The sequence below is a fragment of the Erigeron canadensis genome, chromosome 3, assembly GCF_010389155.1.
Source record: "Erigeron canadensis isolate Cc75 chromosome 3, C_canadensis_v1, whole genome shotgun sequence".
Taxonomy (NCBI): domain Eukaryota; kingdom Viridiplantae; phylum Streptophyta; class Magnoliopsida; order Asterales; family Asteraceae; genus Erigeron; species Erigeron canadensis.
Genome location: NC_057763.1, coordinates 47,514,494 through 47,542,291, shown reverse-complemented (window position 1 = coordinate 47,542,291; position 27,798 = coordinate 47,514,494). Strand labels below are relative to the sequence as shown.

Here is a 27,798-nt window from a genome sequence, read left to right as displayed (position 1 = left end):
ATTCTCTCTTGGTTCCTAAGAGCTCCTTTGAGCCTTAGCTTTGCATAGCTCCTTCCGAGCTACTAAGTGCTCCACTCGAGCCTTAGTGTAGAAGTTCCGTCAGCTTTAAGATCCTTCAAGATCTTCTAGCTCAAGAGAACCTCTAGTCCTCTTACTGGTCTTATATAGATCAGCCATACCAAGAGTCTTACTGGTATCTTGGTTGGTCTTCATATTTGGGAGCTCGCGGAGATCATTTGTGAATGGGTTAAAAAACACTAGGCGTGAGTCTCTCATTTTAAACACCAACCAACCAAACCTCGAACATTATATTTTCTCATTAAAAACTGTTACCTATGAATTTTTCATAAAGTAGTTGTCACCCAATAATGGATCTTTAAAAGCGATAACCCCTCGATGTTCTTGCAGAGCCATCAGCTAGGGTGAAGGGAGTGAATCATTCTGCAATCTCTCAAATGCTGTTTTGCATCTCCAGTGCATCGGCGGTGCTGCAAGATGACAAAGTTTGCATGTAGCCCGAACATTCATGTAATCCACACCAACAAAAAACTCCATAAGTATCGCCAAAACACCAATCGGAAGGCTAAGAAGGCTTGATTCATGAGATCCAACTTGGTCATTTGTAACTGGTGTTACCACTATCTCATCCTCTTCTTTTTTAGCATAAACTCTGGAGTTGGCTTCTCCGTGATCATCTTGTAACCTACACTTATTATGGTATACAAATTTAAAAAAAAAAAGACTTTCCACATATATGATATATAGATACAAATAGTACAAAAACAATACCTGCATTCCCATATAGACATGTGGCTTGCTGGCAACAACAGAGAAGGTATGGGATATGGGACGATGGTTTGATAGTTGACATGGTATGAATGTATTACATTGTCCATTTTGTCACGAATGTGTATGAAACCCCCAAACTCTGACGCGATTGCAGGGTTGTAAAATATTGAGTTATCATGGAGATCCAGAAAAAAGATGGCGTCTTTAAGGTCTTGCACTTTCTCCCACAACAGCATTGAATTGTTCAAGTCTCGGTTTTCGTCTTTTGGCCATGCACAATTATACTTCTTCCCGGTCATATCCCAATTTCTTATGCCTTCCAAATCTTCCCACTTTATACTAGTCACGTCTGATTTAAACAAATCTTCCCACTTTATACTAGTTTCGTTATGGTAACCTACTACAATGCAGAACAAGTCTGAACATGATCCCTTCAGAAGATGAATTAAGTCAGAACAACAATGGGAAGGATGCTCTGGGCATCGTCCAAATAACTGTAGTTTTATCACAACTTCTCTAGCCTTAACTACAATATCAACCTGTATGATCAAATTTGCTATGTAACTGTTGGTACTTAAGGCGTATATTTTACCATTGCAACTAGTTAGGCTATGTAGTAATTCACCGTTATAGGTTAATTTCTTAAGTTGGTTAGAGTATGACATCTTAGTCCATCTTGGCTTCTTCCTTTTAGGAGATGACGGACAGGAAATAAAGGTACGGGTATTGGTTATCGTTAACAAGACAACTGAATTGGGATCATCAGGAGGGGCCGACAAACAACATTCTACGATATACTGATAATCTCCCTCTTGCAAGTTAAGTAGAGGCAGGGATATGACTTTAGAAGTGGATGGGTTATAAAGAGACCACTTATTGTTGTGACGATGGTTGGAGAGAATCAACCAGCCATGGTAACATCCTCTGATACGTCCCCCGAGCAGGTCAGGGATGCGACATTGATATTTAAACTACGGGTTTTGTAGGGTGGAGAAAATCTGGTTGTCCGTGTCTTCTTCCATGTTCTGAACAATGAACCATGGATACTTTGCAGATAAACGAGGGAATCGGTCACAATATACACTAGAAACCTCCTGCTGATTCTTCTGCTCCATCTAAGATCTTCATTCATTCATCCATTCATAATAATACATATATCAGTGTTTCAGCAGAAATCATAGGGAAAAAAAAAACAGAACCTTAATTTCTATCTAATACTAATATGTCAACTCAAAAAACTGTTAGCACAAATACTTAAAATTGTATCATGGAATATACATACTCGTTCACAAACACTTTATATTCCTCGCATACTCTTATTATTCATTCTATTAACAAAAGAGCTGATTTTTATCATATTAGTATGACTATGATATACGTACTGATACTAATAATATTATATGTACAATATGCTGTTCTTAAAAAAAATATTATATGTACAAAAATTATCTAAAAAGGAAGAAATTAAAATTCAACAGATCGAATAGCAGAGACAAAGATATATAAAGAAGAAGAAGAAGAAAATTCTTACAATTATTAAATATCAATTCAATATGCAATTCACACCTCAATATTTATTGCCGCTCGAAAAACCAAATTGTTCTTCCAATAAGTTATGAGAACCCAAACACGTAATGATCGAATACTGTTTTGTGTAGTTCGATCACGAAACACAACAACAAGATAGTTACGAATAACTTGTTTATTTGAACAGCAAGAGCCTCGACAAAAACATGTTCGACCGACTGAAAACAAGATAGTTACGAATAACTTGTCTACTATTGGTATATGGGATTTTCTAGTGTGTGCCTATAGGCATATTGTAAGAATTAAATAATCCACTTTAATTTCCATATATACTATTTAATTAATAGCTTTAATCTTTTCCTTTTTTCACCTATCCTTATTCTACCCTTTCCTAAAATAATGATGACATTGAATTTCTCTAAAATCAATCATATATTTACGGGAATTTATTTTTGATGTTTCACAAACAGAGTGTAACATATATCACTTCAATATCTCATATAGACTTGCAAAATAGATCAAAGTTAACAATTAAATTTCCAAGGAAAACATTAAACATCTAACAAATTAAAACTTCAAACAGAAAACGGGATTTAAATCTTGATTCTCTAACATGATTTTCTTTTTCTTAATAGCGCGTACCGAATTAGCATCTTCGTTCCCAAGTTTTTCTTTTTCCGGACAAGTGGTAGCATTATGACCAACACTTTTACAAAGAGTACAAGACCTTACTTGTTTCATTAATTCTCTTCCACCCTTCAAGCGTTTTTCTTTGGGACGTCCTTTTGTTTTTGAAGTAGGAGGACATCGAACCACACCTATTGCATTAATCACACTCTCATCGTTGTTTATAGACGTTGAATTCAGATTTGCTATATCACTTGATGGCACAACTTCTAGTCGACTCCATCGTGAAAGCCAATAAGAAAGGGGAATATTGAAACAGTCTTTATGAAGAAAAACACTTAAAATATGACGACATAATATACCAACGAACTCAAAATTCTTGCAACTGCACTTTGCCACACTACCGTTCCACTCCACCTCATGCATATTACCCCATGTCTCTTTATAATGCTTAACAGTAAACTTGTTACATGCCATTTCATGAACCTTATATTGAGTTGCTAGTCCAAACTCGCCTTGAAACTTTTCAAATGCATATGGAGTCAAAAAGTGATGACCTTGTTCTTCCAATGGTGATAGTGACTTTAACCTTGAGCCTTTGTATTTTTGCTTCATACTATCATGTGCTTGTGTTTGTTCCACGTCTTCTATTGCAAGTTCAACCTAGTTCAAATACATATATATATATATATACATGAATTGAGAAATATATTATATAGCATATAATATAATTAAAACTTAATGAATTACTAATTATTTTCAAAATGAATAAATTAAAAATAACAACTTACTTGTCTAACAAATTGATTTAAACATGTGTTTGAAGATATAAATCTCTTTATAAATGCATTTATACTTTCAGACCTCCCGGTTGTTGTCATGCCACCAAAAAAATATTCGCGAAGATAAGCCAACACCCAAAATCTTCTAATCTTGTACAACCCAATGACATGCTTATTTTCATCCAGATTGAAATATTTTATTACTGTTGACCATTGATGCTCAAATTCTTCGATTGTATCCAACTTGTATAAGCTATAAAACTGTGAGCACCAACTTGAGTAATTGGTCCTTAATATAGAAGTGAACCAACCACTAAATTTAGTAGTGATATGTCATATGCAAAACGCATGTTTTGTAGAAGGCATTTCTTTTGCAATGGCCTCTGTGAGTCATGGATCTTGATCCGTTAATAATGTTTTTGGTGGACTTGTCATAAGAAGAGAAAAATTCTGCAATTTTATAATAAATTAGTCAGCTAAAAACCAAACAAATTAGCATTAATCAAAAGAAAGAGTTCTAAATGAAATTAAATGAGAAACACAATACTGGAAGTAACACGGATATGATAACAAACTCAATATGTGTGCAAATTGCTATTATATTGTATTTATCGAAATGATTATCATGCCTCTTTATAAATTTATTTTAATACAGTATTATGATTCCCTTTTTTCGATATAAGTAAATAAATTAATTTAAGGGAATTGATTTACCTTCAATAGCCATCTAAATGTGTTAGTTGTCTCATTCCGTAGAAGCGCACACCCAAATAAAATGGTTCTTCCATGATTATCAACTCCAACAAAAATACCGAAAGGCATGTCATAAGAATTTATCTTATATGTAGTATCAAATACCACCACATCTTTATATTTTTGGTACCAATCAAAACAACGACGGGGAGACCAAAATATATGTTCTAACTTGTTTTCATTATCAAGTGTAAATGCATATTGAAAATTTGGGTTTTTGCTCTTACTTTTCATGCAATACTCCAATAGCTCTTTTGCATCATTTTGAGAGTGCATGACACGGATCTTTGCAAAATAATTATGAACATCCTTAGTGAGAAAATGAAGTTGTCCATGTGACAAATTTTTTTCGGCCTCCATGACACGCATAATTTGTCTAACCGATAAACCACATTGTTTGAGCATCAATATTCGTTTCTCATCTTCCGTTGTGATGCTACGATATGATGGAAGAAAACGTACCTCGTTGATGGATAACAACTCATGATTGTGATCTGAAATAAAAGTAGTAACTTGCCACTCCTTTGGAAATATTTCATTTGCTTTTCTCAATGTTATACGCATATGAGCCTTGCATTCACATCTCGTAGAAATCCGATTTCTTTGTTCTTTTGTTGGATCTACCGCTTTAGCCTCTTGGTGTCCTTCACGGTGACAAAAGAAATCTCGTCGTGCCTTTTCACCATTTTTATTAACAAACCTTCCTTTTCTAATTGAAAATCAATTGTATTTTGCAAAATTTTGATAAAACACAAATGCTTCTTCTTCACTAAGAAAACATTGACCCACAAATGGTTTTTCAAAAACTTGTTTTGTGCCTTCATAATTCACATCATGACTTGCAAAACATTCTTCTGCTGGAATTTCATTTAGATCAAATAAATGAATTTTATTCATTTTTGCAAATAAAATGTACAAAATAAAAGCATACTAATTTTGATCACTTTTTGTTGTAGGAAAAAGAAACATAAACAAGTTATATAGACTTTGTGTCAAAAAAAAAAGAGGGGAATTTACGAGGGAAATTTTTAAGAGGGAAATTTTAATATGTATCAAAAGATCGTAAGTTTCTTAGACAATTAAAGTTTATTTTAGCAAAATATTGGTGGGGTTAATGTTACGATTGTACAACTCAAATGGAAAATCAACTGTAATATAGGCTTCAATTAGGAAAGGGTAAAATTAAGGATAGGTGAAAAAAAAAAAGATTAAAGCAATTAATAGAGTGGACTATTTAATTCTTACAATATGCCTATAGGGCACACACTAGAAAATCCCTTGGTATATTAGCCAAGTATATATATATATATATTGCTTTTTACATGGATGCAAGTATAACTGTTTCCTAAACCTCAATTACATCTACTAAAATCTTTATATAAACTTACCATAAATTTAAATATGAAAGAAACCAAGCTATATAAAAGATTAATTACAGCTGTATATATAAAAAAAAAAATCGTAGTTGTATTTAGCATTTTTTAAAAATATATCTATTAATATAACTAAGAGAGGGTAATGAATTATCTTATGTGGTATCTTTATAATTTTTTATTTTTTTTAATGTTCGAATGACCAAATCTTATTCTCGAATGCAAATCCAAAAAATTTGTCTAAACGGGGGCAAAAAAGATTACTTGACTCATAGGCATCATGATAACCATTTAACAATAGGAAAAAAAACAAAATAGGCTAAAAATAACTTTGAAGGCCATGAATTTATACACATTAACAACAACAATAAGCTTAAAAACGACTAATAAGTTATAAACCATGGATACTTTGCAGCTAAACGGGGAATCGGTCACAATATACGCTAGAAATCTCTTGCTTCTTCTTCTGCTCCATCTAAGATGTTCATTCTGTAACATTCGCGAATTTTGACCTATTTGACAATGTTTGACTTTTGTTGACTATGTGATTAATTGTAACACTCGTGGTGATGGACCCATTGACTTTCGTTAATTATGCATGTAACATTTTCATTTTCTTTTTGGATTCATCCTTCATGTGTATAACTCGTGTTTCTAATAATCTAAATGTGGCGAAAATGAGAAAAAGACAGAATAAGACTAATTCCCATAGTAAAAGTCTAAAAGTGCTAGAATCGAACAATAGACTAATTCCTAGAGTAATAGTTCTAAAAGTGTTGGAATCAAAAAATAGACTAATTCCCAAGGTAATAGTCTAAAAGTGCTGGAATTTAAAATTGGCACCCACACCCCCCTTATCTTAGACTTAACTTCCTCACACCCATCCATTTCTTATTTTTCTTTCTCTCTCTGCTTTATGCAAGAACACACACACTCTTGCATCTCCATCTCTCTCTCTAGAAAATCATCATCAGTTAATGTTATTGAAACTAGATTAGTGAAAGAATCAACATTGTTATCATCATTACTATATCATATCAAAATTTTGGAAGTCAAAGTACAAGAAATCCTTCCATCTAGCTCAAATTCGGGTTTGACTCTTTGAAGGTAATTTTGGTAAGTAAAACTCATCTAAAATCCACCATTTTATGTTTATAATCATGTTTCAAGTCTAACCTAAACAACCCTTAGTCAATTTTTGGTTCAAGAGCTTAATGGATCAATTTTGGGGTTGACAACTTGGATAATTTAGGTCAAAATTGGATTTGAGGCTTAATTGAGGTTATGGAACGATTTTAAAGTATGGGTTAGTTTCATACACATTATTTATGTCAAAATATGCTCAAAACATGTCTTAACACTCTTCAAATCAAGGTCTATGTCGAATTAGGGTTTTGTGAGGCCAAAATGGGTCAATATAGAATAGATAGGAGGGACATTTTGGGGAAGTACTTAAAATCAATATTGAAAATTTCAAGTTCAATTTTGAAAATTTAAGAAAAATATGCTTTATAATATAGTATAGATATATATATATATATATATATATAATCACGGTATGTTACAATGACTGTAACGATTTTTGGTTACAAAGTTGGATACGAAACAAAACGAATCTACTTCTATTTATACTAGATACTTTTGGCGGTTATCCCTGAAGTGTTGTGTTGATTCACAAGCGCCATGTCCTTTTGTATAGTCGCATTTGTCTGTTTGTGTGAGGCCCAAAACAGTTGGCCCTTTTCCTTGAACAAACATCTCTTTTCCTCTTTGCCCTAATGACACTTTAAACCCGTTAAGTCTTAAACTAATTATATTTCCAACGCCACCCAATTGATGGATAGATAGCCGCATATACCTACTCAAGTTCTGAAAGCCTAACCAGTAACCACCCATAAACTAATCCTACTTCCTTGCATTTCAAATGACTCGCATCAAGTCATTAATCCCAATATGTATCATTCAGCCTTAAGATGTACCTACGGCAACCGCCCATATAAAATCAATAACCTTGAGATGTACCTTTCACCTTAAACGGACTGCACAAGGTGCAAATTTGGAGTGACAACAATTAATCCTGTAACCAAGTATTAGCCCTTCCCACATATAAGAAAGAGAACTTCTTGTCCACTATTCAAACGCAAGAAATCAAGTGATAATAGATCATACAAACTTATTTACTAATCTGAATAAATAAACTGCTCACTAGTCACTAACTTGAAGTGTCAATGACAATTCTGGCACATGTTAAAGTCATGAAAGTGCCCAAAAGAAATGCAATAATAGTCTCTTGAAACTCTACAAATATCCTTTTGGGTATATAATTTAAGATCTCCATAAGTTTTTACCAAATTTTTTTCAAAGAAGTAAAAGTGGATCCATTCAATATCACACAGAGATCCGGAAAAAGAAGCCGGCCAAGTGACAAAACTAAATTACAATTTCATTACGTGCAAGATATAAGATTCAACCAGCTAAGTCCCTTTCTAAAGCTCTTATGCACGTCGCTACCCCCTCAAGAAGATCAATCTCTCACAAAAGGTGCTCCTTCACTTTCTCTAAAATGACGTCCCTTGACCTTCTTTTTAGCTGTATATCAATCAGTCACATCTATATCGCCTCCATCACACACAATGAATGAAGTTCCTTCGTGACCCTAAACCCATCCACTTGAAACTAAAAAGGGACTTGGTCGGTTCTTTACAACTACTTTACAAACTTCATTACTACATACACTAGATTGGTGCTCGTGCAATGCAGCGGTGGTAACGATGACAGTGATAGTGTGGTTATTAACGTAAAATAATTTCATTGCAGTCAAAGATGTGATTAATTGTTGCGTAGGATATGAAAGGGGGAGGATGGGGAAAAATTTTGAGTTAGGGTTTTTAATATGTGCTTCTGCAAGAAGGAGCGATAGAGGTTGAATTATTATTATTATTATTATTATTATTATTATATTATTATATTATTATTATATTATTATTATTATTATTATTATTATTATATTATTATTTATTATGGTTGTGTTGTTGTTGTTGTTAATTACACAAAGTATTATTTAAGAATAAATAATTTTAAAAAGTACATTGATATTTTTTGTAAATATTTACTTTTATTTTATAAAAAAATACTTTATTTTTATAAAAAATATTGTAAATATTTAGTTTTTTTATTAAAAACTATTAATCAATCAAATTATAGATCCATGATGATTTTGTTTATTTCTTATTTATTTATTTTTTATTTAAAAAAAATAAGTAAATCGGAAGCAGTACATTAATTTCATGTAAAGCATTGATAAATGAACGTGAAGTCTTGAATAGATACCACCACATGGAGTTGATTAAATCTGTTTTGAGCTGATTCAAACCTTACATGGTAGTTGTACAGGTACTAATACAATACAAGAAATTATGATATTCTTTCCGGTTCACCCCTTTAAAAAAGAAGATTGAAAAATATTTTTTATAAAAATAAAAACTTTGTACTAAAAATGATCTTTTATAAAAGAAAATATTATTTTATTAAAAAATAAATTTTATAAATAATAGTTTTTGAAATATTAGTTGTTTTTAATAAAAAATAAAATATTTACAATAATTTTTTATAAAAATAAAGTATTCTTTTATAAAATAAATATAAATATTAAAAAAAAAATATCAATGTACTTTGTGTAATTAAAACAACAATAACAACAACAACCATAATAATAATAATAATAATAATTACATAAATGATATCTGGACTATCCACCATATTACTAGTTTCATACCTAAAACTTTAAAATTTACGGTAGTCATACCCCAACTTAACGGCCAAACTGACGCCCGTCAGGTCAGGTATCGTCCGAGTGGAGAATTGATAAATTGGGGTATGATGAAAGTAATTTTAAAGTTATAGGAATGAAACTAGTAATATGGTGAATAATCCAGGTACCATTTCAGTAAATAGGTCCAATTTATATACATAGGTCCAATTTCATCTTCGGAACACAGTTACAATTTACTCGCAAACTGTTAGATAACAAGTTTTATTATAAGTAATTGGGGATCGATAATTCTATCTGAAATTTGTTTACTTATTACAAATATTTATGCGATTCCATTAAAATAGATATATACGAGTTCAGTATATGGCATAGAGGTAGGTTTCAAGTATAGGGGTTTACATTTAAAACCGTCACTAGATCCAAACCCGCAAAAATGTTGTTAAACCATTTCACATCCGGCCCGATACTCGTAAAGAAAGATTTTGAGTTTTCATCGATACATAAAAAAATTTTAGCATCTTGATGAGGTTTCACTTGCTAGAGATGAGTACAAATAATGATTATTATTTATACACTATATTAGCTATGTGAACTTATATATGCATCAAAATAAATGTTTTTAATGTTCTTACGGTGTTTTCATATTTAAAATCAAAAATAATTTGTCGTTACAATGAAAACAACACTTTATCATCTTAAAATTCAAACATAACGTTTAAATAGATTGTTGAAAATAAAAGCATTCCTAATGTCCAATACGACCTCTGTATTGAGCTTGTATTCATTCGAACACCATTAAACATGTCTTGTATTGAGGTATTGGATAAATATGACAAGCAATATGGATATATTGGCATAGTCTCTTTTATATTTTGCTAGTTTTAACTTTACAACTAAATTAAAGTTAGAAAGCATTTTAATTTTTGGATTAAAATTAAAGCTCAAAATTTAAAAAACAAAATTTAAAATATATTTTTAAATTTTGAGCTTTGATTTTAATTTAATTGTCAAGATTATCTATCAAACTTTATTAGTGAAGTTGGTATTAACTTAGAGGATCTCAATCCTTAATAGACATTGTGCAAACTTTATATACACCTCACTATGTAGTCGGACTTATATTATATAGATACTTTATATACATTTTACCATTTAGGTAGAAAATGGAAGCAGTCTTTTTACTTATATAGAGGAAAGGTTCGCTTACATTTTAGTCTTTCTCATACAATGTCGAGGTATTGAGGCTCAAAACCCACAAAAAACGACACTGGGCAGTTTTTTTCTTTAATAAGTCGACTATGTTCCTGATTTTACTATACGCGCATTGTTTACCTTTAGTCTTTAGATATAATGGACATCCAATGCAAATAAACCAGATAGATCGATAAATGGATGACAAAATAAGCATCACTTATCTCTCTGGACGGACTAATGTTTTCAAGATAAGATGGTATAAACTTAATTTATGCAAAGGTAAATTCTTTTGAAATGCAATTTATTCCAAAATATGTTTCCTTTGGCCGACAACAAATTTTTATATGGAAGTTGTCTAAATCAGAGCACACTATGGATGGATTTAGTTTAATACAGGTTTGCTATATGTGAGATGGATGCTTATCTTTTTGTGGCAATTGTCTCACTCCAAGTATGCAAGGCCAAAGGTACGAACCCCATGGCAGACATAATATATCTTTACACGTCTAGTTAAAATTTTCATGTTATGGGATATCCGTGGTGGCCATAACAACCACACAATTTTTATAAAACTCTATTTTGTATGTGCTATTTTTATATATTTTTCTAGTTTAAAGGTAACTGGCAACCCCAGACTGGTATAATTTAAAATTTGTAGTATAATTCTACACTTATATCATGAAAACTGTTTGGCGACCCCAGACTGCAAACCTGGTTCTGCCACTGGGATATCATATATCTATCTATCTACCTATCTATCTATCTATATCTTAGACTAAATAAATGTCCATGATAGCAGCGACAATGTGGTGATGGCGATGACACGTGATAATAATGGTGATTGATGGTGGTAGCAACACGTAATGTATGTTATTGATGTACAATGACGTTAATGTTGTAAGTTAGTTAATTAAAGGTACTTTTTATATAGACCAATTTGAGTTGTTATAGATGATGAACAAGTTAGGTGGTTTAACTTTTTAAAAAATTTTTAAATGAGGGCGGGGTGAATGTTTTAATATGAATTATAATTTAAATCTGTAAGCTAAAAGTTTGGTTAATAAAGAGAAGGTCGGTCAAAGACTACCGGTTTAGGTATATAATTTATAGATATAGATTGAGGGACACCTACGCAATAGGCCAATACGATGCGATAGTGGCAACGACGGTGTGATGATACTGGTGGCCGGGACAGTGACGGGTGGTGGCATGACAACTGGTGGTGATGGTGGCAATGACGTTGGTAATTTTTGATACACAATCCAGGATGGAAAAAATACAATAGAGGTGATATAAAAAGGGAAAGGTGGTTGTGCCCTTTGATAAAGAGTATATATACATGATTATAGATAGATATACTCGTAAAAAGCTAATCTTAAACCTATCATATCTATCTTTAGAATCCAAATCCCCAAACCTATGTTGGCGTCGAAAACTATGTCAATAACGAGATGTCGTCTAAGTCTTATAATGGACGGCAGAAATCAAGCTTGCATTATTCACTCTGGAATACACAAGGTTTTTTAGAAAAGAAATAAGAAACGTCCTTTGTTAGACGGGGGTTTGGAAGCTGACACTAATCGATCTGTCAGACACAAATCTTTAAAGCTTTCATCACCTTCAGGGTTTACATATGTATCTTCCTTAGAATGTGATAAATGATCATTATGGTTCAAACCTGAGCACGTTCAATAATCACTCCAACAGTAATTTAAAGAAGACACGGTGACCATCAAATTACTAGGGTGTATGAGAAAAAAAGTACTCGGTGATCATTTTGAAAATGTTTGCAGAGCAGGTAGGTAGGTAATCCACGTACAGAGTTTAATTTATAAATCTAAAATTTATACAACCCTTATGCTTATCTTAAACAAGAGTTCTAATGATATAACTGAAATGCCTGGTTTGCAAATCAAAACGCACATTACTCAAGTTTTAGTAATCATTTTTCAGATTTTCTGGATGACAACAGAGTTGGCAAGGCCCGCCTGCTCAATGGTTTGGTTTGGATCGGTGAGTGGCTTGGGTGGGAACCCAACTGTCTGTAGCTGATAAGACCTTGGGCCATCAGGCCTAGATGCATTAATAAAGGTTCGAATATCAGCCACAGTGTGATGGTAGTTGAAGTGAGCAATCATCCTGGTGCCATCAGCTAATCGTAGCTGAATCGAGGTTGTAGGTAAGGTGGTGTCCAAAACAAGACCTTCAGAAGAGGTGGCAACAGCATTTGAAGTATTTGCATCAAGTGTTGCTTCCTCGGAATTCCTGCCTAAGGTTCTTCCGACACCTTGAAATGCAACTTGGGCTGCCACCTGTGGCTCCTACAAGCAAACAAAGATTTGAAAGTTCTCATTGCTGATTTCAGGCAAGCAGACTAAAAAGTCATGTGAAACAAAGTATTATGCGAAATTAAATGAAGGAATACCCTAAACACAAAAACTTCAACATAGACAAAGATTTTGCTAACAATAACCCTTAGGGGTTAGGGCTATCCTTAACAACATATTATGGCTATTTTAATTACAAAGATATTTAAAAACTTATATTAACCCAATTCACTCTTCAACCATACTTTACGCTCATATTCCTACTTTATCTCACTCATATTTAGTAAATTCTAAATACAATGTCTTTTTAGTAGTAACGTCAGAGTTAACAACCATAGAAAAAAAACACTGGAGGAAGAAGGATACTCACAGGACGGTTCTCGTCCCTCCTTATCAGATTGACATGAACCGAGGACCTTCTATCCGCAGGCTCAAGCTCTCTCGGACACTCAGATTTCCTGATGCTCTGCACAAGGATTGCCCAAATGTTATAATAGGCAAGAACCAAAAAATTGTCAGAGATATAATAAGCAGGCTATAAGTGGAACATTCATGTGATATATAACAGATCAAAAAAGGAACTTTTTGGTCTAGGCTGATCCATTAACCCTTCTGTTCACTTTGTAAACCAAACAATTATATCAATAGGGTTAATAATGGTTTAATTCTTTGAGAGTTTGAGTTTCAACACCATAAACTTAAAGAATTAACCATTATTAACCTTTCTATTCAATTAATATAAGTTCTTTGAATATAGCGTTGGCATTGTAAAAATGCTGATTCACCTGTGATGCCAGACCACCCAACCCCCCCCCCCCCCCCCCCTTACCCCAACCCCCAATTTTTTTTTCTTTTCTAGATGGTGGCCCAACCATCAGATTCAAGCTTCACATAAGAATTTTTCTATAAAATCAGATTCCTTGTCTGTTCTGCTAGGGATTGAAATCTTTCTCCATTTTTAGAGCCAAGCTAGACTAGCAGGTTATAATTTTGAATGTAGTTGAAGCGACTTTCAATCAGCTGAACCAATTCATCTTAGGTTTTATTTTGTTAATTTTGAGGAAAATGGAGATAAAATCATAAAAATATAGCCCGATTTGACCCATTTTAAGGAAAATAGAACCACCTCTAATGCAAGCAGGGCCCCTTATAACATAAGCAATAAAACACTCAGCAGAAAAACTCAAATTTTTTGTTTACCTCGAGAAAAGGTGCATTTTCAGGATCATCCAACCTCCTCAAAGGTCCATCGTTTACAGTGAAACCGTTTCTCCAAAAAACAATGTTGTGGACAACATTCTGAGGTTGTTCCGGAGCAGCCGGAGATGGCACTGGCTCCCCACTAAGTAACCTTCCGGTGCCAGTAAAACTTCTTGAGCTTGAAGGACGAAGATTTTCCATGGGTCCTTCGACACCACCTAGTTGCCTGGCCTGGTTGAATATTTCATCCACATCGTTACGTTTATTAGGATCTTGAACAAGCATACCACTGCAAATAGCATTGCTATTAGTGTTAGCGATATTCATACCTCATTCACATATATCTTGACCTGCATAAAGCAGCCAAAGCAAAATTTCATATGATGCTCTGTCTTAAGCCTAATTACTTTAGATGCTCTGTCTAATTCAACATCAGGTTAGATAAGCCATCTTACGAAATTATCATACTGGTAGTTTTATTAGGGCAAGCATTCCAATTTCTTTTGGTGATTGGAGGAGTTTAAGACGAAGGGAGCCGATCATCATTTTGTGAATCGCGTGGGGACAAACACTCACATCTAATGGGTTAATTGTTTATAATATATATATGGGAAAAGTGAATAAAAGGTTGTCAGACACCTAAGTTTAGGTGTGGAACCCCCCACATACTATTTTTTTAATATTTGTTGAATTTTAATTAAATCACATGGGGGATGCATTTTATGGATTAAAAAAACAATATGTGAGTGTTCCACACCTAAGCTTAGGTACCTAACAGCCTTATATTTTTTTATTAATGACTAAATGCTTGGGCCCCCATGAATTTTATGGATTAAAAAAACAATGTGTGAGTGTTCCACACCTAAGCTTGAGTAAAGGATTCATACGACCGAGTTCATCACCATGGGGTGCACCGATCCTTTTTGTTAAAAAGAAAGATGGAACGATGAGAATGTGCATCGATTACCGTGAGTTGAATAAACTCACAGTAAAGAACCGATAAACTTTACCTCGTATCGACGATTTGTTTGATCAACTACAAGGAGCTACGTATTTTCCAAGATCGATCTTCGATCTGGATACCACCAGATGAGGGTAAATGATGATGACATCCCGAAAACAGCCTTTAGAACTCGTTATGGACATTACGAGTTTCTCGTTATGCCGTTTGGTCTTACCAACGCACCGGCTGTATTCATGGACTTAATGAATAGGGTTTGTCGTCCTTATCTTGATAAGTTTGTGATTGTCTTTATTAATGATATTCTCATATATTCAAAAAGAAAAGGCATTCATGAAAACCATTTGAGAACTATTCTTGAAATGCCGAAGAATGAAAAATTATATGCTAAGTTCTCAAAATGTGAATTTTGGCTCCGTGAAGTTCAATTCTTAGGGCATGTTGTGAATGAGAAGGGTATACACGTTGATCCAGCGAAAGTTGAAGCAGTCAAGAAATGGGAAGCACCAAAAACGCCCTCAGAGGTGCGAAGCTTCCTAGGACTGGCTGGATATTATCGACGATTCATTGAAAATTTCTCCAAGATTGCATTGCCTCTAACTCAACTAACTTAAAAGTCTAGAGAGTTCATTTGGGGCGAGAAGCAGGAGCAAGCGTTTCAAACTTTGAAGCATAGATTATATAATGCTCCAATTTTGACGTTACTAGATGGAAACGGGAATTTCGTCGTGTATTGTGATGCGTCTCACCAAGGACTTGGTTGTGTGTTGATGCAGAATGGAAAGGTCATTGCATATGCTTCAAGGCAATTAAAAATTCACGAAAAGAATTATACGACACATGATCTTGAACTTGGAGCTGTTGTTTTTGCTCTTAAAATTTTGCTCTTGGACTTGGTTGTGTGTTGATGCAGAATGGAAAGGTCATTGCATATGCTTCAAGGCAATTAAAAATTCACGAAAAGAATTATACGACACATGATCTTGAACTTGGAACTGTTGTTTTTGCTCTTGGACTTGGTTGTGTGTTGATGCAGAATGGAAAGGTCATTGCATATGCTTCAAGGCAATTAAAAATTCACGAAAAGAATTATACGACACATGATCTTGAACTTGGAGCTGTTGTTTTTGCTCTTAAAATTTGGAGACACTACCTTTATGGCACAAAGTGTACCGTCTACACTGATCATAAAAGTCTCCAATATATTCTCAATCAAAAGATGCTCAATATGAGACAAAGACGATGGGTGGAATTGCTAAGTGATTATGACTGTGAAATTAAATACCACCCTGGCAAGGCTAATGTTGTTGCAGATGCTTTAAGTCGGAAAGAAAGGGTTAAGTTGACTGTACTTCAGACTACTAGCGGATGGCTCGGTTCAACTTTAAGAGATCGTGTCCTAGATGATCAAAATGACGCTATGAAACCAGAGAACATAAAGAAAGAAGCCCTTTTTAATGCCGATATGCACTTTGAGGTTGACAAGGATGGAATTCGACAACTCAATGGCCGAGTATGGATTCCAAGAGTCAACAACTTGAGAGAGTTGTTATTGAAGGAAGTTCACCGATCAAGATATTCAATTCATCCTGGATCGGATAGGATGTATAGGAACTTAAGTAACAAATTTTGGTGGCCAGGGATGAAGCGTGATGTGGCTGAGTATGTTAGTAAATGCTTAACTTGTTCTAAGGTCAAAGCCGAGCACCAAAAGCCACCAGGATTACTTAAGCAACTTGAAATACCAGAATGGAAGTGGGACCATATTACTATAGATTTCGTCACAAAGTTGCCCCGTACCTTTGAAAGACATGATTCAATATGGGTCATTGTATTGACGAAATCTGCCCATTTCATTCCGGTCAGAGAAAATTTCAATATGGAGACGTATGAGGTTGTACGTGAAAGAGATTGTGTCAAAACATGGTGTTCCTCTGTCAATTGTATTAGACAGAGCTACCAAATTTACTTCCCGATTCTGGGAGTATTTGCATGAGGCTTTAGGCACCCAATTAAGTCTCAGTACAGCTTATCACCCGCAATCTAACGGACAGAGTGAAAGAACAATACAAACTTTGGAAGATATGTTGCGGGCATGTGTTATTGATTTTGGAGGAAACTGGGATGTACATTTACCATTGGTAGAGTTTTCGTACAATAACAGCTACCATTCGAAGCTTTATATGGACGTGAATGTCGAACACCCTTATGTTGGTCAGAATCTGGGGAAGGGAAATTAATGAAGCTTGACTTTGTGCAAGAGACAACAGATAAAATCGCTGTCATAAAGGAGCAACTAAAGGGGGCGAGTGATCGTCAGAAAAGTTATGCCGATAATCGTCGTAGACCTTTAGAGTTTAATGTTGGTGATAAAGTACTTTTGAAGGTGTCACCATGGAAAGGCACCGTTAGATTTGGCAAGAGAGGAAAACTAGCTCCTCGATACATCGGGCCTTATGAAATCGTACAACGCATTGGTCCGGTCGCGTACCGACTTAGGTTGCCAACCGAACTAGGAAATATACACGATGTTTTCCATGTTTCAAATCTTAAGAAGTGTTGGTCCGATGACACGACGGTCATTCCTCCGGATGAAATTCATATAGACAAGACGTTACAGACTATTGAAGAACCTATCAAAATCCTAGATGAGGGAACTAAACAGCTTCGTAGAAGTAAAATTCGTCTTGTCAAAGTACGTTGGAATTCAAAACATGGACCTGCGATCACTTGGGAGCGCAAGGATTTCATGAAGACTAAATATCCATACCTTTTCTCCAATAAATGAATTAGAATTCGGGACGAATTCTTTTCAACTGGGGAAGAATGTGACACCCGTCAAAATTTTAGTCTCAAGGTCCGTTCTAGAATCCATCATTTTGTATCTAAACTTGAACGACTTATCATATGTATGAAGAAATGCCTATCTAAAGTTCATATAATATAATAGTTCAAAAAAAAGACGTTGAATGGCATAATTGTATTCAAGCCTTGACAAAGATCATTTTAATAATTAACTACAAGTTTAATCAAACAAATATAACTAAGATACAACTAAGTATGATTGTAAAAATTATATAAACTATTATCACTTATAAATTAAATTTACTAGTGTCAAGACTATATACAAACTAAATATATACAACACTCACTAAAATATTTGCCCAATAAAACAAAGTATAAAATAAAATAGAAAATTAAACAAAACAATTGCAAGCCAAACCGTCCATTTTATTTTCTTTTTATAAAATAGTACTACTTCTCATTAGTACTACACTATTCTTGTACTTCTAGTAGATATATATATAATTCACCAACTACTCCCTATTTCTATGCTTCATCAGGAAGGAACCATATTCTTCTTTATATATATGTGTATCATTCGGCTAGTAGCACAAAAAGGGAAGAAAAAAAAAAACACCCTCAAACTTTCAATAATAAATTAGTAACAATCATATAACAACTAAATAATATCGCAATCTTGCAAGAAAATCGATCCTCATCAGATATACACGCCTACTACTCAATTTTGGGGCTGGGAACAGCTCAATCAACTCACAACAGCCACAAATCAGCTTCATTTGGAGTATCTAAGGTTGTTAAACATACCCTCTTTCTTTTATTTTACAGATGATCGTTTTTCTAAACACATGCATCTTTATTTTTGGATGACCCATCAACTTTAAATATCAAGAGTGATAGTAAATCTTGATTTTTGTTTAGGTGTAACCATCTTGTTCAACTTCGTTTCTACCGTTCAAACAGCTCTCCTTCAGCCTTCATTCTATTTGTTGCTGATCTTCAAAGGTTGTTGGTTAAACCTCTTTATAAACTAATGTTATATATACAAATATATATATATATATATATGTATATCACTAGTTTACAGGAAGGATAAAGAATGGGTTGAAAATAAGTCTCTTTTATGGGTACATATGTATCTATGTAATATTAAGAACAAGGATTATTCAATGAATAAATCGGCTTTATGCCAAAAATTGAAATCTTGAATGAGTATACTAGCAAATATGAATCCTTAAGATATAATGTTTTGATGGAGCCAACTTATTAATCTCCTGATACTATCATATACAATTTGCCTACATGTACTTGCACTTGTATATGTATGTCAACATGTGAAAGAAAAATAAAAGAGTACTTTGATAATAAGTGGGTATAACCAAGGACCACATAAACATGGATGAAAAGATATATTTTAACAAAGTTTTGAGACTATAACAAACCCACATGTTGGCTGGGATTTTTGGACAGCAAATTAAGGACATATGTTCATTAAATTGCCAAGTAAACACTCAACAGTATGATGTTAGGAAGTTTGATAACAAGAAACCAAAATTCTAAGTTTTTATTGTGAGATTGTTAAAATCACGTAAGGTCAAAATAAATTTCGTAATAGAGCTAGTTATTGGTGGTCAAATCTGGTCAAACCAGTCAACTGTGGTCAACCCAGTCAAATCTGGTCAAACTGATGGAAAATTTAGAAAAACAAATATGTACATTTTAATCAAGCTTATATAACCTACTAAATTAACACTGGACATTATAAGTAAAGTACATGCTAATAATTCATAAATAAAATACTTAAAGACATCATGGCATTCCTTAAGACATTAACAGTTAAGTATAGGGTTTCACTCTAGAACGTGTTCCTAATCGATATGATTGTATCGTTAGGTTTAGCCGTTCGTAGGAGTTAACTACCATCCTGTGCATACTTCATTTGATCTCAGGTCATCTTCAAAAGGTGAGTTCATAGCCCCCTTTATTCAAACCTTTTATAAAATACGGGGTGATTAGCATGACTTGTACTTTTATATCGTTCTTTCGTTCTTATTGACGTATATTGTTATAGCTTTTCGATGGCCATATTGATCCACCTATATATGTACATTTATCTATATTATACCTAGTACTTATTATTTATTAGATCTATGGCCTGCTTTAGTCGTGCTTTAGACTATCACACTATTATTAACTCCATCGTGAGCCTAGGATATTATGGACAGCGCTGTTTAGGAGTGACCGGTCCTCACTCATAATATACGTATTTATGAGCGCATATTATCTTAGTTCATTCCCGTCTTGATAGGACGGGCTATACATTGGTTAAGTTCATCGTTCATGGTTAGGGCTTAATAGTGACTCATAAGCACGCAACTTTATTTACATCTCCTAAATATTTATACTTACTATATAGTGTACGTTTTGTTAATATATTGGGTTCATAATTGATCCTCTTCTTTTAATCATTTTGATTTTTAAACAGTACATAAATAAACACCTGTGAGCTCACTCAACTATTTTTTTGTAGTTGACCCGTTTACCTCATGCTTTTCAGGTGCAAGGAACTAAGTTCTCGTTCGTTTACTATGTCAGTATATGTTGAAGTCTCTTCTAGTAAACGTACTTCTATCTAGCTATAACTCAGTGTAACCTTGATGTGCTCAATTTTTGGTACTTATGTATTTAGCGAGTACATCTCTTTGTACATTGAAATCTTGTACTTTATTAATGTAAGTTATGGTGTGTTGTGATCTATTTTCCGTGCGATCTACTATTATATTGTGCATCCTGCAGTTCCGCTTTAGCAGGGTGTGACAATATAATGCCTATCGAATGGGTTGGCTAAAGCAGCTACGAAATTATAAGGGGATGGGAATGAACAAATCACATCAGAATGAAATGAAACTTTCTTAACTTCAAACCCGATTCTGGATTTATGGAAGCTGATGATTTAACATTTAGGCCACAACTTCGAGGTAAACTTGAGGTTGGAAAATGAGCAATTTATGAGACTTGTACGGGAGCTATTGGCTTGCCTTAAGGACTCAATAATCCAAAGGAGGGGGGACAGATTAAACTCTCTAAGTCTCTTACCATGTTTTAAAGGGGAGTAATGCTATACTCATGTTATGTATGGTTAGTTAGCTAATATTGGTACGAGTATTAATGAAAGAGCTTTGTATACAAAGTAAATAAATTAGTCTGATTCCAAAACACTATAATACAAATCTTACCCAAATGGTAACCATATTAGGGATATGCAGCATGTACATTAATAGCATTAGCATGGGGAGGGTATTATCTCAAGCGAGTACATAACACGCAGCATGCTTGATTTGATTTCATCGACACTGATATGTAGTAACCTTCATATTTTCATAATTGAACAGCTCTAAATATTATACTAGTACATCATAACGTTCACGCTCGATTGTCACCGCCTCTTGCTCTAGAAACCAGTCTAACTTCTAACTTTATTTGTTAGGTTGTAGAGAATATATATATATATATATATATAGGATAGAGATCAAATGAGAAGGTGCCTTAAATAGAAAAGGGAGAAAAGATTCGTTATTGAATTTTATTTTATTTTTTAGCTTTATTTTTTCTCTTTTTTTTTTTTCACTTTTTTCATCCTATCTTTAATTAACTAATTCCATAAAAAAATTATAAAAAATATATTTTGTTTCAAAGGGCGTAGCCCGTAAGCTATAGGTGAAGCCTCACAGTCTATGGCGGAGCTATGATGGCTAAGGGCGAAGCCCGTTAGGTTGATCACCCCATCACCGATCACCCCTATGACCTATCACTTCCACCGGCTACCCCTTATTAATATCCTTAAGGGAAAAGCTCGTACCAGACCCTTATATGTATAGCTCACTAATTCCAGTTAGAATTTTTTATTTTTTTTTAAATAATTTTTAAATGGATTGAGTCAATTAAGAAAAGAATAAAAAACTGAAAGAAAGAAAAAAAAATGAAAAACTGAACCTTCTCTCCCTTCCTCCATAAGAACCTTCTCTTTGGATCTCTACTAAATATATAGGGGAAAAATAATTTGAGACCAACTAAAAAAAGGACCATTGATTTTCGTAACTTACACACCACCATCATCATCTACTACGATATACAAGACTTTTTTGTAAAAACACTAAGACTTTCCAGCGACGGGCCCACAAAAAAATCATGTATAAGTTAATTTACACATGTGTAAGTAACTTACACATTTGTAAGTTAACTTACACATGATTTTCTGGTGGGCCCGTCGCCGGAAAGTCTTAGTGTTTTTACAAAAAAGTCTTGTATATCGTAGTAGATGATGGTGTACAAAAATCAATGGTCCTAGTTGGTCCTAAAATAAGAGGTGGTCTCAAAATATCTCACCCCTATATATATATATATATATATATAAATAGGGGACAGATATTGTGAGAACTAATAAAAGGTCGAGAACTACGAGAACTGTTATAGACCATTAGATTATTTAAATCAATGGATAATAACACTTAATGGCATTTGTGTGTAACCGATTTAATGAAAAAACACACGGAAGGGTAGAGTCGGAATTATAAAAAACATTGAAATCAACTAAAAAAAGAAAAAGATCGCATTTGTGTTTCACCCTCAGAGAAAAAATGCCAGAAAACTCTCATCTTCTAAATCCTTTATATGAAGATTCGATACAATCGCAAAATTAACAGAAATCGGCGAATGAAGCTCAAAATCAGTGGTGCATGTGTGTTCAATGAAGCTCAAAATCAGCAAATTGATAGTATAAATATTAGGTTTTACATATCACATGACGAAAAATAACAAAGGTAATTTTTAACCCTAATTTTTTTGGTGTTCTTTACTTTTTATTGTGGAATAATTATATTCGCGGTGTATCTGTGCTCGATTAATACTATGCTCTTATTGTGTGCTTGTTTCTTTTATTGGTAGGAACATTCAGAAGGAGTGACAAGGTAAGGACGGAGAAATCGTTTAGCAAATACACTAATAAGAAAAAGACGGCTCTTGATTTATCCGGTGATTCCGATGAAGGTACATCCAGTAATACTATCTACGGATTTGTTAAAAGATTTTGTTTTTCTTTTTTTGTTAATTAGGTTACATGTTTCTGAAAATGGTAACATATGATCCTGCGTACTTTTTTGGTAAGCCTTTTTTGTGTTTTTTTTTTTGCCTAATAAATTGGTCACATGTTCCTCTAAAGTATTACACATATGTTCCGTAGTACTTGTTCCTGTAAAGAGATAACATATGTTCCTGAGTATTTGCTGTTCGGAGTGACACAAACCCATTTTTGTTTCCCGAGTATTTGTTTGTAAGTAAAGTTGGTCACATGTGTTTGGTACGGCTATGGCGTCAAAAAGGTTAACGTGGTTTAAAGATTAACCTGGTTAATCATGTGTGAGTAAATTTTGCTTGCAACGTCAGTTTCTTTGTGTTGTGTGTGGAAGACTAAATATGTGGTACAGCTAGGGCGTCAAATGGTTAACCCGGTTAAAATGTGGTACAAATGTGTTATGCCTAGCGCACGAAGTAAGGCCCTTATCAAGTGACCTCTAGTGCTGAGCAACGTATGTTTTAGGGTTGGTCACGTATAAGTTCTAAATTTATCATGTGTGTTTCTCGAAAGTGTAAACATATGTGCTATAATAATGTAAATAGATTATAGATGTATGAAATAGTGGATCATATTTGTGTACATTTGGTTTTATGTTTTAGGGTTGGACACATGTGTTTTGTGTGGTTGAGTAAACATATGTGTAGTCTCATATGGTTAATGTAGACTCATAGGGATGGGAACCCCAAAGAATGAAAATTTAAACGGCTGACCTTTTTTGGCTTGCTAGTAATCAATTCATTCATTTGTTAAAATGTCTTTGGTTTGTGAAAATACCTTTAGAATTGAGAAATTTATTGTAATGATATAAAACTGTGTTATATTGGGTTAGAGTAGCTTGCTTAAGCTGTGATTAAGAGCAATTGAGGTTCTTATTTATATGTATTATACTGGTTATATTGGGTTAGACACATATGATAGCTTATTACTTATCTGCGACTTGACACATGATTAAAAAATTCGTGTTATGTTTTATCTTGTATGTGTATTGTGTAGTGTAATAAGCATATATGTTGTGAATAATGCGTTTATAATGTTCGTGTACACATGTGTGGGTCTGTGTACACATTTGTATGTGAATCGGGTCACATGTGTTAATGTTGTTCACATGTGTTGTGGCTGTGTACATATGTGTGTTTTTTTTAGACTTAACAGAGTGTGTGTTTTTTTTAAACTAAACAGATGTGTTCATGTGGTAAAAATGTCTATTGATGACCTCTCTACTTCCTTTCAAGTAAAAGATTTTGCAGAAACCTGCTACCTGCGGTAGAACTTGTCAAGAATCCGACCTTTCTGTTTTAACTATAGAGGCAACCACAACATACTATTGATTTTTCCATATAATGCTAGGATTTGATCACCTGTGTTTTTGAATCCGACCTTTCTGTTTTTACTATAGAGGCAACCACAACATACTATTGATTTTTCCATATAATGCTAGGATTTGATCACCTGTGTTTTTGAAGCTGTACGTTGACACTACAAAAAGCAGTATATTGATGTCGATAGACGGAGACAAGCAACTCTAGCGTGGAACACCGAGACGTTGAAGCACAGACAAAGGGCTGAAGTTAAATCTGGTGGCTTTGGTTTAATTAGAATGTGGATACATTACGAGGCCGAACCTGATGGTGATGATGGAGTTCATTCACAAGTTATGAGTCACAGGTCCAACATATGAGTTTGACGGGAATGGGTCAACTTGGTTTAAACTATTTATTAATATATATGGTTTATACACATGTTGAATAAAAGGAGTGGCAGATGCTTGACCGACTCAACTGGAAGTGTATGTTAAATTGGAACAAGTCATGCTAATTTGTGATCTATTGGGTTTTAGTCTCCCACATTCCAGATTCTAAGGCTATAAATAGTCATTTATTTATTATATTATGTACCTCTTTCATTTAATTTTAATAAAGTAAGCTTTCAATCCAACTCTTTAGTTTCGTTTATACTCTATAAATTAGTTTATATTTGTGTGCTGAGTGTATATTTATGGCCTGTAAAACCAACAACATAAAGTAATAATGTAGAAGATGACCGTTCTAAAAAAATAATGTAGAAGATGGAAATCAATCAGTTAGAGTATATTCCTATAAACTAGATGGAAGCCAAAAATCCACGTTTCCTGTTGATGTATCGTGTAGTTCATGGAAATGGTGAAATAAAAGGAGTATTATTATTGAAATGGTACAATAAACAGAGTATATAATTATTATAACCGTTATTCCATTTAAGAGGGAGTGATTCATGGGGGATAATTAGTTTTAATTGATAAGTATATTGTATTTAGTAAATTACAATACTAACCCTCCTAATTTTAATTAAATTCTAGTTCTCGCGGTTCTCGGCAAATTATTGGTTCTCATTTTATCTTTTAGCTATGTATATATATGTGTGTGTGTGTGTGTGAAAAAGTTCATGTGAGAACCATTTAAAACGGAAGAACCATGAGAACCGTTAAATTATAACTTGATATTCATATGATTAAGTTGTTCTTATATCACCCATTTTCATATTTGAATAGTTCTCACATGAAACTTACCCTATATATATATGTATGTATATATGGCAAGTGAGATGATAATAAGTGGGGAAGATGAATAGCAAGAAAATAAAATGAGAATTGCTGGTAAACAGGAATATTAAAATACTTGAATATCCATAGGCTAATAATAACTCGAAAGAAGTGTATGTATAATGGATGAAATACTAATCATCATCATCATCTATTTAAGCATATTTGATTGATAGATTTTACCCTAAATAAAATTTCAAATCTGTCCTGGATAATTAAAAAAGCTATATAGAGAATTTAGAAAAAGGAAAGAGAGATAGGAAGCAAGAAAAACCTCTTTTCGCCGCCGGTATAGTACTCCTGAGGAGGGCCATCGGAATCGCTGTCGTAATCATTAGCGGAGGGGCGATTCAAATCGGAGAGGGTCCGAATACCACCAGCGGGTCGACTTGTCGATGCTTTTGCCGGTTTCTTATCTCGAGAACTCATCGGAGAGAAGAGGAGCCTACTTTCACTTCCCTTTTACTGCCCTAAGCTATATATGGGATCTGATCTCTATCCTACTAAATTTTTCACAAACCTTTTTCTTGCGAGCCCACTTTCACTTCCCTTTTACTGCCCTAAGCTATATATGGTTTCATTTCTTATTGTATACTTTTATTTTGGTTTTTTCTCACTACTTGTTCGAGTTAAGTTACTTATTAGTTGCTGTTGTTTAATATGCCCGCCTTTGTATTTATATTTGTATTGTCAAACATGTTTTTAAGATATCAATAGGGCGCATGATTGATACTCGTTCGTCCCGAATAGTAGCCAGATCTAGCAGACAGATATTTCTTCTTTTCAGATTCTCGGCAAACAGGTATCTTTTTCTAAACATTTCGCTTTTTCCGTCGTACACTCCTTTGTGGCCGGAGGTCCCTATGGAAGCAGTCTTTCTACCTTTGTGTACATGTAAGACTGTCTACAACTTACCTCTCATACCTCGCGTAGAGATTGGGTCATGTTGTTATTGTTGTTTTCTTGCGAGGGTTAATATATTTAAACAAAGTTTTGTACGTTGAATAAAGATTATCACCTTCTAAAATACACATAATAATAGGACCCGCTCTATATGATAGTAAAAAATAAATATTTAACTGTTTATTTTGTTTAGTAAATTAGATTATTTTCCCGCGTAATACGTGGGATAAACATATTAAGCGTTTACAATAACAAAATTAGTAGTTATAGAAAAATATGTTGAAATTTATTGATATTATTACTCGAAAAAATGTTTTGTATCGATCTTTTTACGACACTTAGTATGATATGTATGTTAAGTATAGATAATCATGTTGAAAATATAAAGTTAAGTATATCTTTGTATGATGATGATGATAATGTAAAGTTAAGTATAGATAATCATGTTGAAAATATATTATTTTTTGAAAATTGTTTGTTGTTATAGATTTTTAATAAGATAATTTTGCTATATTTATGACAATGTAAAATTACAAATAGTTTTTTTTTTAATAGAAAGTTACTTATATTCATAACAGCCTTTGACTACCACCAAATCAGTGGAGAGGCTAACTATACAACAACAAAATTACGATATATTGAAATTATACCAATTTTTACACTACAATAAGCCTATTGCCTTAATTTTTTGAAAAATCTTCTCGATATTAAGCTTTTCATTAGCAAGCCTGGTGCCCTGTTTGATTGAAAAATCTTCTCCATATTAATCTTTTCATTAGCGAACCTCTTCTCGTTTATTATTTTAATAATGGTGAAAAATATGTAGTTGAGTATTTTAAGATTTTAAATTTTTTACAAGTAGAGAAACTTTTATAATTTGACAAAACTTTGATGTAATTTTCAGTCAACATTGATAAAAATGATACATAATAAAAATTTTGATGGCCTTTAAGAAAGTTTTATTAAACAGATAACCCAAAAGAACAAAAAATTAGATAAATAGGTGACCTCCTATAACAGTATTCATTGTACTTACATACAATTTAACAGATCTCAAAAATAAAGTAATTATTCAA

General features: G+C 33.5%; 1 protein-coding gene, 2 long non-coding RNA genes and 1 pseudogene across 3 annotated transcripts; 2 read left to right on the top strand and 2 right to left on the bottom strand.

The window, feature by feature from the left end:
- Positions 1-417: 417 nt before the first annotated feature.
- On the bottom strand, positions 418-5,375 carry LOC122592274 (annotated as a pseudogene).
- A 5,645-nt stretch (positions 5,376-11,020) lies between these two features.
- On the top strand, positions 11,021-11,738 carry LOC122593347. Its single transcript, XR_006322825.1, has 3 exons — positions 11,021-11,096; positions 11,204-11,284; positions 11,617-11,738. It is a non-coding gene; the product is annotated as an uncharacterized LOC122593347 (long non-coding RNA).
- Positions 11,739-12,567: 829 nt separating this feature from the next.
- Positions 12,568-26,375, bottom strand: LOC122593345 (plant UBX domain-containing protein 4-like). The gene is made up of 4 exons (XM_043765740.1): positions 26,094-26,375; positions 14,345-14,633; positions 13,515-13,610; positions 12,568-13,138 (listed from the first exon to the last, which is right to left on the bottom strand). The coding sequence occupies exons 1-4, from the start codon at positions 26,246-26,248 to the stop codon at positions 12,767-12,769; spliced, it is 912 nt and encodes a 303-aa protein (XP_043621675.1). The 5' UTR covers positions 26,249-26,375; the 3' UTR covers positions 12,568-12,766.
- On the top strand, positions 18,660-20,864 carry LOC122593346. The gene is made up of 4 exons (XR_006322824.1): positions 18,660-18,900; positions 19,029-19,112; positions 20,001-20,070; positions 20,665-20,864. It is a non-coding gene; the product is annotated as an uncharacterized LOC122593346 (long non-coding RNA).
- Positions 26,376-27,798: the final 1,423 nt, after the last annotated feature.

Excerpts from the sequence above, each read along its gene's own strand:
- LOC122593345 (XM_043765740.1), bottom strand. The coding sequence starts at position 26,248 with ATGAGTTCTCGAGATAAGAAACCGGCAAAAGCATCGACAAGTCGACCC. Across the intron at positions 14,634-26,093 it reads TATACCGGCGGCGAAAAGAG|TGGTATGCTTGTTCAAGATC; the intron begins GTTTTTCTTGCT and ends TGCTATTTGCAG. Across the intron at positions 13,139-13,514 it reads GGAGGGACGAGAACCGTCCT|GAGCCACAGGTGGCAGCCCA; the intron begins GTGAGTATCCTT and ends GTTTGCTTGTAG.